This window comes from Papaver somniferum, chromosome 2, assembly GCF_003573695.1.
Source record: "Papaver somniferum cultivar HN1 chromosome 2, ASM357369v1, whole genome shotgun sequence".
Taxonomy (NCBI): domain Eukaryota; kingdom Viridiplantae; phylum Streptophyta; class Magnoliopsida; order Ranunculales; family Papaveraceae; genus Papaver; species Papaver somniferum.
The window spans coordinates 164682325-164696435 of record NC_039359.1 but is presented as its reverse complement, the minus strand read 5'-3'; the positions used below and the strand labels follow the sequence as shown (position 1 = coordinate 164696435).

General features: G+C 35.7%; 1 protein-coding gene across 1 annotated transcript; it reads right to left on the bottom strand.

Moving 5' to 3' along the window:
* Positions 1-6891: 6891 nt before the first annotated feature.
* Positions 6892-11008, bottom strand: LOC113349652 (autophagy-related protein 18a-like). Its single transcript, XM_026593658.1, has 4 exons — positions 9992-11008; positions 7909-8116; positions 7417-7543; positions 6892-7224 (listed from the first exon to the last, which is right to left on the bottom strand). Exons 1-4 carry the CDS (start codon positions 10919-10921, stop codon positions 7134-7136), a joined length of 1356 nt encoding a protein of 451 aa, XP_026449443.1. The 5' UTR covers positions 10922-11008; the 3' UTR covers positions 6892-7133.
* Positions 11009-14111: the final 3103 nt, after the last annotated feature.

The following is a 14111-nucleotide window of genomic DNA, read 5'->3' as shown; positions in this document are numbered from 1 at the left end:
AATAGGAACTAAACAAGGAAAATTAAAAGATATTGAATTTATGGAGTTTGATTCTTGAAGCCAAATGTAGTGTCTTTTAAAAGGAACGAATGATATATTTGTTTCCTTAATTGTACAAAGTTCTTTAATATTTTAGACTAGGTATCATTAATATGCATTTATGAATATAAAAAATTAAAGGCTATAATAGAGAGTTCATTGAAAAAATACGCCTATAATCAGAAGCTGGACGCAATTTTGAAACTGACGGAAATGAAATAGAGGACGGTCTTTTTGAAACAGAGAGAATATCTTTTTATAGCAATGGGTAACTTAGTAAAGTATCCTTGTTTTTATTTCAAACTAGTTAATGTGATAATACTCTTTATCCAATTATAATAAAAAAAATTGTAGATAAGTTAATCATGTATTAATTTATATAAATAATGTTGTTTTTTTTTATTTTTTTTGGTCTTGTATTAAATCTTTTCCGTATTATATTGTTTATTTTTGTTATTCAAATATTACAAGTAGTAACATTGATCAACCTGGATGGTTTTTAGCTCAGCTTATATAGATCATGACAAGTTTTGTTCTTGTTGAATTCGTATGTTGAGAATTACTATAAAACTTGTTCTTGTTAGAATTTGGATAATATACAGTTTGGATACTAACTAGGTTGACCTTGATATACAATTAGGTACGAGGAAAAGGAGAGGGTACCAAGTACAACACCAAATTTTTCGTTCGATAGGAGTATGAACATGTGTTGTACTTTTAACAACAAAAAAGTGCGGAAAAGTAAAAAGCACACACATAAGAATTTTGTTAACGAGGAAAACTGCAACTGCAAAAAAACTTCGGGACCTTGTCTAGATCTGAACATCGCATTGTATTAAGCCGTTACAGACATTAGCCTACTATCAGACCTCCTACTGGAATGTAGTTGAGACTAAATTCACCCTCCAAGCAATTCAGTTGCAGTCGTGCTCCTTACGTCTCTTGAACCTCAAAGGCCATACGTAATTGATTTCCTTAGATAGCATCCTTTACAGCCTGAGATTTGCTTCAGCCTAAGTGAAGAATTTTGATGCCAATCTTCCTCTAACAGATAATCCTATTCGATTTCCATTTAAATTTGCATAGATCAAGGCTTGGAAATATGTTTGCAATAAATAAAGCTATCAAACTTCTATTCGGAACACTTACACTTAGTTAGCTGAGAAGCCTAGATTATTAACCACCTCTCAAGAACAATCTTAAACCGATCAATAAAGAAGAGTTTCAGATATTTATCTTAAGGAATCACAAAGTACGAGACGAGGATAACTTTGCGAATACTATTTATATTGTTCCTGAAAGAGATTACTATAACCTCGATAACATAAAGAACAAGAACAAAATACATGGACTATCAAGGTAAAGATAGTCGTACCTGGATTCACTAATACCTAAGTAAAGTTTTTAAGTCGTCAACCTAATTATGTTTCTCGGAAGAAACCTACGTTCATAGAGGACGACTCTATCATACAACTAGGACACCGAAGTGTCAGCGATTGAAATCCTGGTTGTTAGAGTCTCTCTATTTCTAGATTTTCAAGACTAGGGATGCATAGGATTCAAGCTAAGGTAACTTGATATTCAAGCAAACACTTTCTCTAATTAGATGAAACTCTGGAATTCATGCAAGTACGTGAGAAGTTTGTTTTGAAATTACATAGAAGAATATACACTATGGTCCAAAGTACCGGAACCGTATATAATGATAGTTCATGAAAAGTATACCTTGAGAACTAATAATCATAATCGTGTTCATTTAAACACTTAAGCCTTGAATCATGATTCTCATACACAAGGTGAATTAGTGATTAAGGATATCTCAGAGGTGTCCTTGAGAGTTGTAGCAATACTACACATATTTGTGAAAATAATTCATGAGCATATGCTAATTCGTACTGGGTGGGTATGTAAAAGGGTACGTGTACCTTTGAACCAGTTCGTGAATTCATATGGCCAAGGTAGGTATGCGAAAGGCGTACCTATGAACTAGTTCGTGAATTCAAATAGCCAAGGTAGACGTACTGGGTATGCGTAACCTAAGGTTATTCACGAACTCAGGCCTTTGAGGTACGGGTACTAGGTATGCGTACCACCCCCCATTCACGAATGCAAAACACCATGATACGCTACTGGGTATGTGTACCTACCTATGTTTCGGAACTTCAAATAACTATGGTACGCATACTAGGTATGCTTATCCTCTTGAGTCCAAATTTTAGTAGTTCTGAAAACTTCCATTTTGATGTTTGGGATATTCCCAGTCGCCATAGGTATAAATATCATTGCTTGGGAAATTTATAAATGATCCACAAATATAATTCATGAACAAAAAATTGTTTCAAACAAAGATTTATAAGTACCAATGAATATCCATTGCTTGAGTCATATTTCAAGATGTTTAACAAGACAAGCTTGACTCGAAATTTCTTCTTTGTAATATCAAATAACTAGAAGTCATACAACATAGGCTCATATAGAAGGAATGGTAATGCATATCAGTAAATACAATGGTTCAGTCTTCACATACCTCTTTGGTGATGAAGTTCTCCAAATGTCTTCGTCGATCTTCAGTCTTCGAAGGTTATTCACTGATATCTGACACTTAACTACCATACTCTAATCCTTGTCTGAGACTTGACTTAAACAGACTAGAATCAAGATGTATTTTTGTGCATCTAACATTGATAACAAGCTTGAGATAGCAAAATTTGCAAGTCTCAACCGAGCCTTACTCAAACAACAAGGATTTTTTATGTTGATTTGCACTTATTGATCGTACAGGGAATTGTCCATACAGGTTCACAAATAAAAAAAATCTGTGTTGTGCTAGGTACCCTCTCAATTTAATTGGTATCAAAGCCGGAAAATACCATAAAAACCTAAGTCTCTATTTGTATCAATGCAGACGTGTAAATAATGAATCGCAATGAGTCAAAGTATGGTGTTTAACTTGCAAAGAAAAAATTGATTGTATGCACTACCGAGAATTAATAACACCACTGCAAGGAGATTACTCTATTTGGAAATTCAGTTTTTTCTTCCAAGAGAGGCGGAGTATCTCCTCAAACTATTTTAATAGACAATTATCATATCATTAGTGAAATTGTCTCATTAGATTGTCTCTGATCACGATTCATTAGATTGTATCTGACTATGAAACTGGAGGACGCTCCGAAGTTTAATGATTAGAGAACAATAACATCTCAATGGACTATAAGAATATGCATGCATACTAATGATTATTTTCACATACAGTTTCTCAAGAATGTAGAGGACGATGAGATCAAACCATTTTTCTTAATGTTTGACGTCAAAAAAGAGCATATATGACCTACGCAATCCAAGTAAAACTTGGTTCTTTGACAAAATATACATGTATTTGGTGTGGTAAAGCATGTGGGACATACGAGATTATTTGTTACAAAGAGCGGTGAGAATAAAAAAGTCTTATAAGTATGAAGACTCGCCTTGTGGCGCGAGGTTTCTCCCAAAACCTTAAAATTGTTTGTAATGAACTTTATAACGTTCTATTACTTAGTTAGCTTGGTAGTTTCAAAAAAGGATTTGGAATGCAACATTTATGTGGTTATTGTATATATCTGTACGAATTTAGTGATAAAGATATCCACAAAAGTGTCAAGCCTTTTGTTGCCCATATCAATGGATTTAAACCATGGAGTGTGTTTGCAATTAGATAGGAACGTTCACTTATGGATTGAAACAATCAGGTGGAATTTTTATACCCGTCTAAGTGACAATTTGATTGGAAAGGGATAAACACGTAAGTTATCGTGCCTGCATACTCACAAAGAAAAAGTTCCTGATTTCGAATGTAGTTTTCTATGTCGATGATATGGACATGATATGTACTCTTGATGAAATAAGAGGTTTTACAAGCTGATTGAAATCCAAATTTGAGATGAAAAAATCTCGAGAAGATCCACCATTCTGTATATGTCCAAAGTTTTCAGAGAATTTAACACGGACATGCATCCTGCTAGCATTCCCGTGATTAGTCGAGGTTCAAATGTAAATAAATTCCCCTTTCGTCTAAGGAAAATGACGAAGATGTGTTGAGAGATGAAATTCCCCTGCCTGAGTGCAGTAAATGCGTTGTTGTACTTAGTATAACGTATTCGACCAAATATTTCATCCTGAGTGACTTGTTAGTTAGATATAGCTCGTCATTGATGCATCATCATTGGAATGGTATATGAATGCAATCATATACTTAGAACAAACCATTGACATGGGTTTTTTTATCCATGCAAAGGCATTAAAAGGACCATTAATGTAAATGGAATCCGAAGGTTATTGATGATGAAGGAAAAAAAATCTCTTCTCCTGAGAAGGTAATTAGGGGAGGGCATGATAGACTTATATTTACTTCTGAAATCAAACGACTAAAGGAACTGCCTAGAAACTCCCTTGAATAGGATCAGGGGGATCTAAGGATATGATGTCGACATATTTTACTTCGAAATGTGAAGATGTAATGTTCCCCTTTTCTCTTCAATCGAGGTTAGTTTTTCCCACTAGGTTTTTGTTACTCGATAAGGTTTTTAGTGAAGCAACACCAACTACATAAGGTATATGTTGAATGTTGAAGACATGAATATTGCATTATTGTTGCTGAACAATATTAGAATCGAAGAAATGAAACACAATATTTTATCAAGCTAAACTACTTTCAGATTCAGCACGAAGAAGCAAGGATCAGTTGTATCGCAATGTTTCTCGGCACCAAATCAGTCCATAGTAGTGATATATAACTATAAAATATCAACATTGGGTTTTCATCGATCACGCACGAAGCATATTAAAGATACTTTGTACAGTTACTCGATAAAGGCATACTTTTAGAATTATCTCGTTATACTCTTTTTCCCTTCGCCAAGGTTTTGTCCCACTAAAATTTTACTTGTCAAGGTTTTTAATGAGGAAATATATGCAATCCAAATCTGCTCTAAGTTTTCCTAATATTGTATTTATTTTCCTTAGTTCAGGTTTTGTCCATATGGATTTTCCGTACGAGGTTTTAGTTAGGAAATTGACTTAAATACAGTGATCATAAAGGGAAAAACTAGATATAAAAAAACTATATCTGGAGCACTGTATAAGAAGCGGAGCTACTGAACCGCACAAGAGTGAGTGTATGCGACCCATATAGAAGTAACCACATAACTTATTTGCAGAGACATAAAAGTCTATATAACATGTAGGTTATCTCTAGTTAATAAGAGTTCTTCTTTTCATGTTCTTTCATCTTCTACTAATACTACAACATAACCTTAGGAAGAAAAAAAAAAGGATTTATGAAGATATATCAAGATTGCTACATGAGGTTACCAAGATTGCTCAGGGGTGTACCAAAATCCCCATAAGACAAAATAACCCTATGTATTTTATTGTAGCAAATGATGAAAATAAATGAAAAATAATAACACACATAGATATTAGAATGTCATGATACTCGTATGATTAATCTGTTGTATTATGTGAGTGACTACTAACTAAAACTTATGTACTTTATCTGGTTGTTGGCTGATATTGAACTTGTATTACGTTTACAAGTGGGATGGCATGCGTTTCACGCGTCAGTAGAACTGTAAGGGGATACTTTTAGTGTGTCATATTCGAAACTGATATGCTACAATACTCAGCCATAGTTGTTCTGTGACCGTCATTTGTAACGTATTTTCTAGAAACCCCCTAGATGTTTGGTTAACCTAGAAACCCCTAGTTGTATATTAACCCAAAAAGTCGTGGCCATTTGGTTAACCATGACCAACTTCACGATCCGACGACCCAATTTTTCCGGTTGGCATATCCTAAATCTGCAGTCATTTTCGGGTCAAAATCGACACCTGCTTAAATATTCATCCCCTTGCTGCTTTTAAGAGCATCCCCAATGCAAGGGGTCAAGGTCTTAAAATTGCATGACACCTAAGATTTAAGACCTTTTCCACCAAAATTTCATCTCCAATGTGAAGGAATAAAAAAGATAACACGGGTAAGCAAAGGTAAAGGATAAAATCTAGATCAAACTTTCTCTATGACCTTGGGTTTTAAGTCCACATCATCATCTTCTAAATTTATGCAAAGTTTGTTGGATAAGACCTTGGAGATTGGTGATGAACTTTAGTTGAAATTTTGGCATGCTCCCTCCCACTATGGAGGTAGGGATTTGAACCTGTAATTGCTGAATTGCACTCCAATATAAGGAGTTTTGATGTAGTCTAGGGCATCAAAGAAAAAAGAAGTTTCCTTTTATCTTATAGCAATGAGTCAATGACCTACTATAAAAAGGTGTTAATGAGACCTTCACATAAGATAACGTATAGCAATGAGTCAATAATCCACTATAAAAAAGGTGTTAATAAGACCTTCACGTAAGATAACCTTAAAAGGTGTCGATAAGATAACTTATAGCAATCAGTCAATGATCCACTATAAAAAGGTGTTAATAAGACCTTCACATAAGATAACCTTAAAAAGTGTCGATAAAACCTTCGCATAAGATAATCTTAACCCTAATAAGACCTTCACATAAGATAACCTTAAAAGGTGTCGATAAAACCTTCGCATAAGATGACCTTAACCCCAAAAATATTGAAGATGCTCTAAGGAGGTAAAAGATATAAGAATTATGAGGAAGATAGGTACAACACATCCACAATTTCGTTGCTTCTTGCTTAGTTTAATATAATGTCACTTTATACTTCAATATATATATATGGATCACCAAGGAAGGGATATGCCATGCTTCAAAAAAGAAAAAAAGAAAAAAAATATATGTCAATTAACAAACTGTCAAAAGCACCACAAGCTAACTTGATGTTAGACGTGTTGTTGTCTGAAATACCGTATTTCAATGTTCTTGAATTGTGATAAATATTGAGATGCGAGTCGAATTTGAACACAACAGATATGTTATCTGGTTGAAAAAAAAGTTTATTCCAAATCCTAATCAATTCCCCATGCCCATGATATTTACACACCATTATTTTAGCCACAAGAACAGAACAGATGCACATATCTACATATAAACATAACGAGAAACAGTAAGCTGCTCAAATCAGAAGATATACAGTCTAAAACGGTCCCTCCGGCTTCAGGAAGTTGGAGAATTCCAGTTGCGTCATTTCACCCCCAGTCACTGGATCAAACTGACACCTATAAAAGCTGCAAGTCCAAAAATGTATATTGATCAAATTTATCTCTATTTTAAGGATTAGATAATCTAAGGATGTACAATAGATGTCCAAACTATGGTCGATGTGGTTATCATATAAGCATCTTTGTTTCTTACAGTTTTTACAGTTAAGTGGATTTAACAAAAATCCCTAGTAACGTCAATTGAGGTTTGATATTTACCTTCCATCCATCCCAAGAATCACGACTGTATTCTTCTGGTGCCCAAAAGCAACAATGTACTGTGAAGATTCACTCAAGCGAAACTGAGCCACAGACCATTCCGAGTGGAAATATTTTGGCAGCACACCTGAAAAGGAACAACATTAATCTTACTTAAAAGCTCGTTATGTATTGGTTTGCTTAGTACGACCATTTTCAATAAAGAACTTAATACATTGTCAAACAAGAGAACAGCCCAAATATCTTCCAAAATCCTAAAAAGTAGAGAATTAACAACCACATAAAATATCTTTACTTGCCGATGTTTGCACATGAATATGTACCTCGGGAATCTTCATTCTAGATTGTCAAAGAAATAAATTACCGGTTTAGACCAAAAAAAGGATGAGGAAGTTCATAGGCTAGGGCAAGGACTGTATCCCAATCATACTTCATTATAAGTACATCCATTACAATGGAGTATATATTTTAAAATAGAGAAAGTTAGGTCACCTTTTAATAATGAGAGAGATGAACTGGCTGAGGAACCAGTGACATCATTGTCAGGTGAATTGTGCGCCTTATCAACTGTTGAGGATCCCGCATTGATCTTAAGACTAAAGACATGAACCGTGCCCTTGTCACTTGAGACGGCTAGCCACTGGGTGGTATTAGAAAAGGCAAGGCTATAGATTTCTGCTCTGTCTGTACCTCTTCTAACCTGCCAATAATAAGTCCAATCAGTTGCAGAAAAAAGTACCCAGTAGATTAAAAAGCTTAAATACTAGTAAAGCTCATTGTGTATCCTTGTCAACAATGTTCCAAAAAGCGATATGGCGTGGTAAAGCTTTATCGAAGAGTTGACTCGCAAAACATATGAATACATATATGCTTATATGCTTAAATATCTATATGAAGATCAGAAGATGAGTGACACACTTTTAAGTTGTCCTTTTTGTAGATTTTCTAGCTTGGCCAGCCATAATTGAATAACAGATAGAAGATGATCACAGAAGAAAAAATAATAACAAAAAATAGTAACAGACTTGCGGAGTAGAAAGAAAAAACGTCTCAAACAATTGGTAAATAATTTTAACATTTTTATGATAATATGAAGTTATTAAAAAAAAAAACACAAGAGCTTAACAGACGTTTAGGGCCTGTTTATTACTAGGCTTCAAAGCCCAATTTTTTTTTTTTTCGTTGAACGAGACCTACATCTGGTGCAAAGTATTAGGGGGTTTTGGAAGGCGCAAAAAAGCACTTATCAAGGCACACCCCAAAACACCTTTTTAAACCATGCTGGCCAATGACCACAACTCAAACACATTGATTTCACAAGAGATACTAATACCATGGTTCAAAAAGGTGTTTTGAACAGCGCCATCCCGCCTACATGCGCTTCGCCCCCAAAACAGCCTGATACTAACGCTTCAAAACACCATATTTAGTTGGATTTTCTTCATAGCTTTGAAGCCAAAAAATAGGTCCTACACGTCTCTTGGACTTTCCTATAGCCTTGAATAATAAAAAAATCATAAAACTATTTTATTAATTCATTCAACCAACCGTTTCTTATTCTCCTTTAGTCATTTTTACTATTTCCTCTTTTTCTTTTTATTTTCTTCTGTTATCATCTTCTATTCTTCCATCAAGTATGCCCAAGCAAGAAAGTGCACATAAAAGGATACAGCTTGAAAGTTGACACTCATGTTAACGGTCTAGTTATTAGAGTAAAACCAATTGACTATGTGTGAGGCAGCGAATAACGCTTATACCAGAGCTTTACACTTGCTAGGTGAGTGTACAACTTCACCGTACCACTTCTTTAAACATTGACTTTGACAATAACAAATGCCCCATAGGAACCTTGCATGTCTGCTTTTGTTCTTCATTCAAGTATGCAAAGGCAATTAGTAAGTGCCGCAAACACGATAATCCATGATTCATATAATGCACTACTAGAAGAACCACGGGAGTAATTCACTAAATCAATTTTACAGTAAGTAGCGAAGCAACAATATTCCAACTAAAAACCTTCCCTTATCTAAGGACAACCCGGCAGTGAACATTTTAAGTCGCAAGTTCTTTGGTAGTCCATAGACTCCAAAGTTAAAACCAAGTTGTGACACTTCCTTGTCTTAATTCTTATGTATCAATATAACTAGTTTGCTTTGACTAAACTCTTTGAGTAATTGCTGGACACTGAAGAGTTCTACACCATGGTTGCCCATGTTTTCTAACGGTAGGCTATAGGTGAAGGGTTTTTTTTCAAGTCTCCATAACACACTATGCTGGCTTCAATTCCAGTAAGTAACCAAAGCTCTTAGCTCTGCTGTGAACATACCTAAGCCCCTTTTAAGGTCATAAAATCAGTTATCAGATCCATTACTTGAGCAAAGCAAAGTTATCCACTATCCACTACCCACTCCACTAATAGTATTTGTCAAGTTCAAACTAAACTCACAACTAAACTAGTAATCAAGACAACAGTTTCAACCAAAAAAAAAAAACATAAATTTAAAACATAACAATCACCAATAAGAATGAAAATTAACAAGTTATCACTCAAAAATGAAGAAGCCTAAAGCATTACCTCTTGCAGAAGCGTCCCGTCAAACGTGTTGAAAATCCTAACCAGAGTTCCCTTACTGCTAGCAGTAGCAAGTGTTCTCCCATCTTGAGTCAATGCAAAACAAGCAATTCTAGAATCATGAGCCATAATAAACTTAGTCCTCTTCGACCCATAATGTTCCACTCTTACTTGACCCTTTTGCAAACCAGGACAAACTAATACCAATGAACCCGATACTTGTGAAACAACACAAAGCCCTTTGGGATTTGCAATTGTTTCAATCTGATGAAGTAATTTCAAATCAGCAAAATTATACACAAAGATTTTCTGTTCAAGAACAACAATTATACGATCGCGACGTAATCGAACAGTCCGAACTTCAGATCTAAATGATAATTCACCAATACAACGACTTTGATGATCATCCCAAATCATAACTTTGTTAATTGGGTATTGCGGCTCAGGTCCACCACCAACTAATGCAAGTATATTACAGCGAAACAACATCTCCACGACTCCGATACCTCCACCATGATCAAAATCACGTCGGAATATCTCCCGGAAGGGATCACAATTGTAGATCCGAAACCCGTTATCAGTACCCGCTGCGAAACATCCGTGATCTTGATTGAATGATAGATGAAGTAAAGACGGTGAAGAAGAAGGGGAATCTGATAAATTAGGGTTTGGGTTAAGAGTTTGAAGTAAAGGAGATGGAAGGTCAAGTTTTAATTGATGTTCTTCATCATTAGGGTTTGATTGTTCTTCATCATTAGGGTTTGATTGTTGTTCTTGTTCTTGCATAGATGATGGTGCTGAAGAGAAAGAAATATTTGAGAATTGAGATTCGATTGAATCAATTGAAGACGAAATTAGGGATTGTGGTTGTGAAGAATTAGGGTTTGTTGTTGATTCTGTGAAAGGAGAAGAAGATGAGATGGTTGTAGCCATGGAAGGATAAAATTGGGTATTTCAAATTTGTTTGTTAAGTTTACGGATGTTGTAGCGCGAGAGGAAGAATAGAGAGGAGACATATGGGTGGAGTGTAGAGTGGTTCAGTTGTCAAGCAAGTAGAGAAGGTTAATAATGTAAATTCAGGTTTTAGTGAGTTCGGATTTTTGACGATAAGAATTAAGGAAGGAAAAACACAAAGTGGGCTTGGACGCACACTTCACAGTTCCAGGGAATTTAAGGCCGAATTTAATCTCTTATGCATTTGGCCACTATGGACATGGCAAAGTGGCAAATATGTGTAGCAAAGGCCAGTTTTTATGAGCATAGCAACCTGGTTAGTTTGTCAGTTTTATATGCACTAAGGAGCTGGCATACCAGCAAACAAAGGTCGAGTCTTCACCGAGCGGTCAAAACTTGGTCGTCCAGTATATTCAGATAGATTTCTGATATCTTCATTGTTAAGAGTTGGATAATATTGATTAGGAAAGAATAGTTGACTCATTACAAGACAGTGAGTATATATACTCAGACTCTAAAGACTCATTCAGCACTCACCTCTCACGTGCTCATGGCACATACAATGACTCTTACATTCACACAGGACAAGCATACAATCACTCACGCTATTAGCTCCCTTCAAGGTCAAGGTGCCTTGCAAAGGGACATTGATCTTGCACACAAGACAAGCCATACAACCACTCACGCTACAAAAAAAAAAAAGAATAACAGAAGAGAAAACAAAGAGAGAGTTGATTGTTGGCGAGCTGACAGGTGATAATAAAGGCGGGAGCTCAAATGATGATGGTGTTGCTGCTGATATTGCTAGCGAATAAGTCTTGCCAATATGAAGTATTAAAAGAAATAAAATCCCGTAAACAGCAGCACATACGAAAGAGATATTAGTGTTGAGTAGGTTGTAGCGGAATACCATGAGTAATACAGAAATTGAATGGCTGTAGCTGGCAGTTGGTATTGCAGTGGGAGTTGCTCAGACCGAAGTTGTACTTGTACCCTGTATTGCAGATAGAAATTGAAAACCAACAGGTGGACTAGCACCTGCATACATACTCTGCAAAACAAGAACTCAAAAACTCCCTGTAGTTGAAGAAGTTAATCCTCTAAAGCAAGAAATCATCTCCAAGAAAGACCATGGACTGAAGGAAGCACCGCAAGTACATAAAAGCATAGTCAACAACAGTATCTAAGTATGTATACGATGATAATGAACCAGAATAGATAAGAAGGTGCAGGACTGTAGCTTTTCTTTCACAACAGATGTAGCAGGCCAGAAGCAAGAGTTGTGGGGTAAGAATTGCCATTAAGAAGTAGCAGGCTAGTAAATTGGTGTAGAAACATTGAAGCACGACAACCACCATAGTTGTATACAGACAACTTTAGAAGCATTCGACACTAGAAATTATGAGAAGTAATAATAAATTTCCATACAACAACTGAACTCTAGCAACATAGTTGTTGATACCACCCTCAACTCTAGCAATCACCAACTTGGATATGCAAATTTGTCGTCTCTTGACAATATAACCATCAACTTCTAAGAGATAAGCTTGCAAATATAACTACTCAGTGAGATCTCCTCAACATTATTCAAAGTACTTATTAAAGCACCAGTGTTATTTAGCAAACATAAAGACCTAACTAAGATAGAGAGTGAACAACGGGTTGCATACTCCAAGCATATGCAAACTTAGCAACAGGTTGCATACAAAATCATAAGTGTTAGAGCATTGCTCGGTCGAACTCGTGTTATATCAAGCATGTTTGTCAATGTTAGTGATCAAAACTATAAGTCTTGATTTCTTGTCTATTATAGCTAAGTCTCAGACTAGGATAAAAAGTGTAGTTGAGCTCAAGGCTTCATGGCGATTCATCATATAAGTAAAAGAACTACTCAAGGAACCGGTGGAGCTTCTCGACAAAAAGGTATGTGAAGACCTGAACTTATCTATCACTCAAAATTTTATCTACTCTATCTCCTACTCTTTGAGACAAGAAGTCGTAGGCTATATATATAGACTTGGATTATACACATTTTATATTTCGAGCCGAGTATACCTCGCCTATCTACATCTCGAAATATGTGTTGGTAAGATTTTCGCTTCGATCAAGTTTATCTTTACCATGTGACGAAAGTCATGATATGTTTCAATCATCTTGAAAATTGCTTTGACGAGAAATGGTGTAACAACTATATAACGTCCTCTAAGAATGTTTCAATGATTGAAATGAGAGTTTAGATTACATAACCAATGGTGGACATAAGCATTGTTGTGGAAAGACATTTATGTATAAGTCCTATTTCTTGAACCAAAGTTTGCGAACTTTGTTGATCAAGAGAACCAGAAGAATGGCATGAGCCAAGTCCACGAACTGCCGAAGTTCTCAAACCCGAGAATTTCTGCTGGAGTTGACAAACCACTTGCGTGAAGCTAAGTCCGCGAACCCAGTCCGCGAACCGACGAATTTCTCATACCCGAGAATTTATGCTGGAGTTTGTAAACTCTGCCCGGTAACTTAAGTCCGCGAACCTAGTCTGCGAACTTGAGAAGGTTATATATCTGAAGATGACTTCTGAACTTAAACTTAAAAAGACTAAGGAATGCAGTTTGCAAACCGTGGCTATAAAAGTTCATGAACCGATTCAAGTGAATCAAATCATCTTTGCTTCAATTGTGTCTTGTGTAGTACATAAGATTTCCTTGCAATTGAACAACTCTCTATCTAGTTTATTTGAAGTCATTTGAACTAGTTATGGTGAAGAAGAACATGGTTGATATGAAATGCTCATATGGCTAGCCTTTTGGTTAACTATTGTTGAACCAACAAGTGCATACGTTTGGGTACGGTTAACAAACCTAGAAGCGTGCATTGTCAAGTGTGTGTAACAAGCTAAGTTTTCGATCTAACGGTTGAGAAATATTAGCTTGAATCTAAATCAGGTTTTCATCTAACGGTGAATGTTGAATGCTTTGTTACTAAGCTAACATTGATTGCAAACCCTGATTTGAAAGACTATATAAAAGAGACATCTAGTATTGTGAAAAACTAATCCCCACACCTTACGTGTGATACTAGTTTGCGTGCTAGAGTCGATTCTTCTTTAACCTTTGGTTTTCTTCTTCTAAAACCAGGTTAACGACTTAAAGACTTCATTGGGATTGTGAAGCCA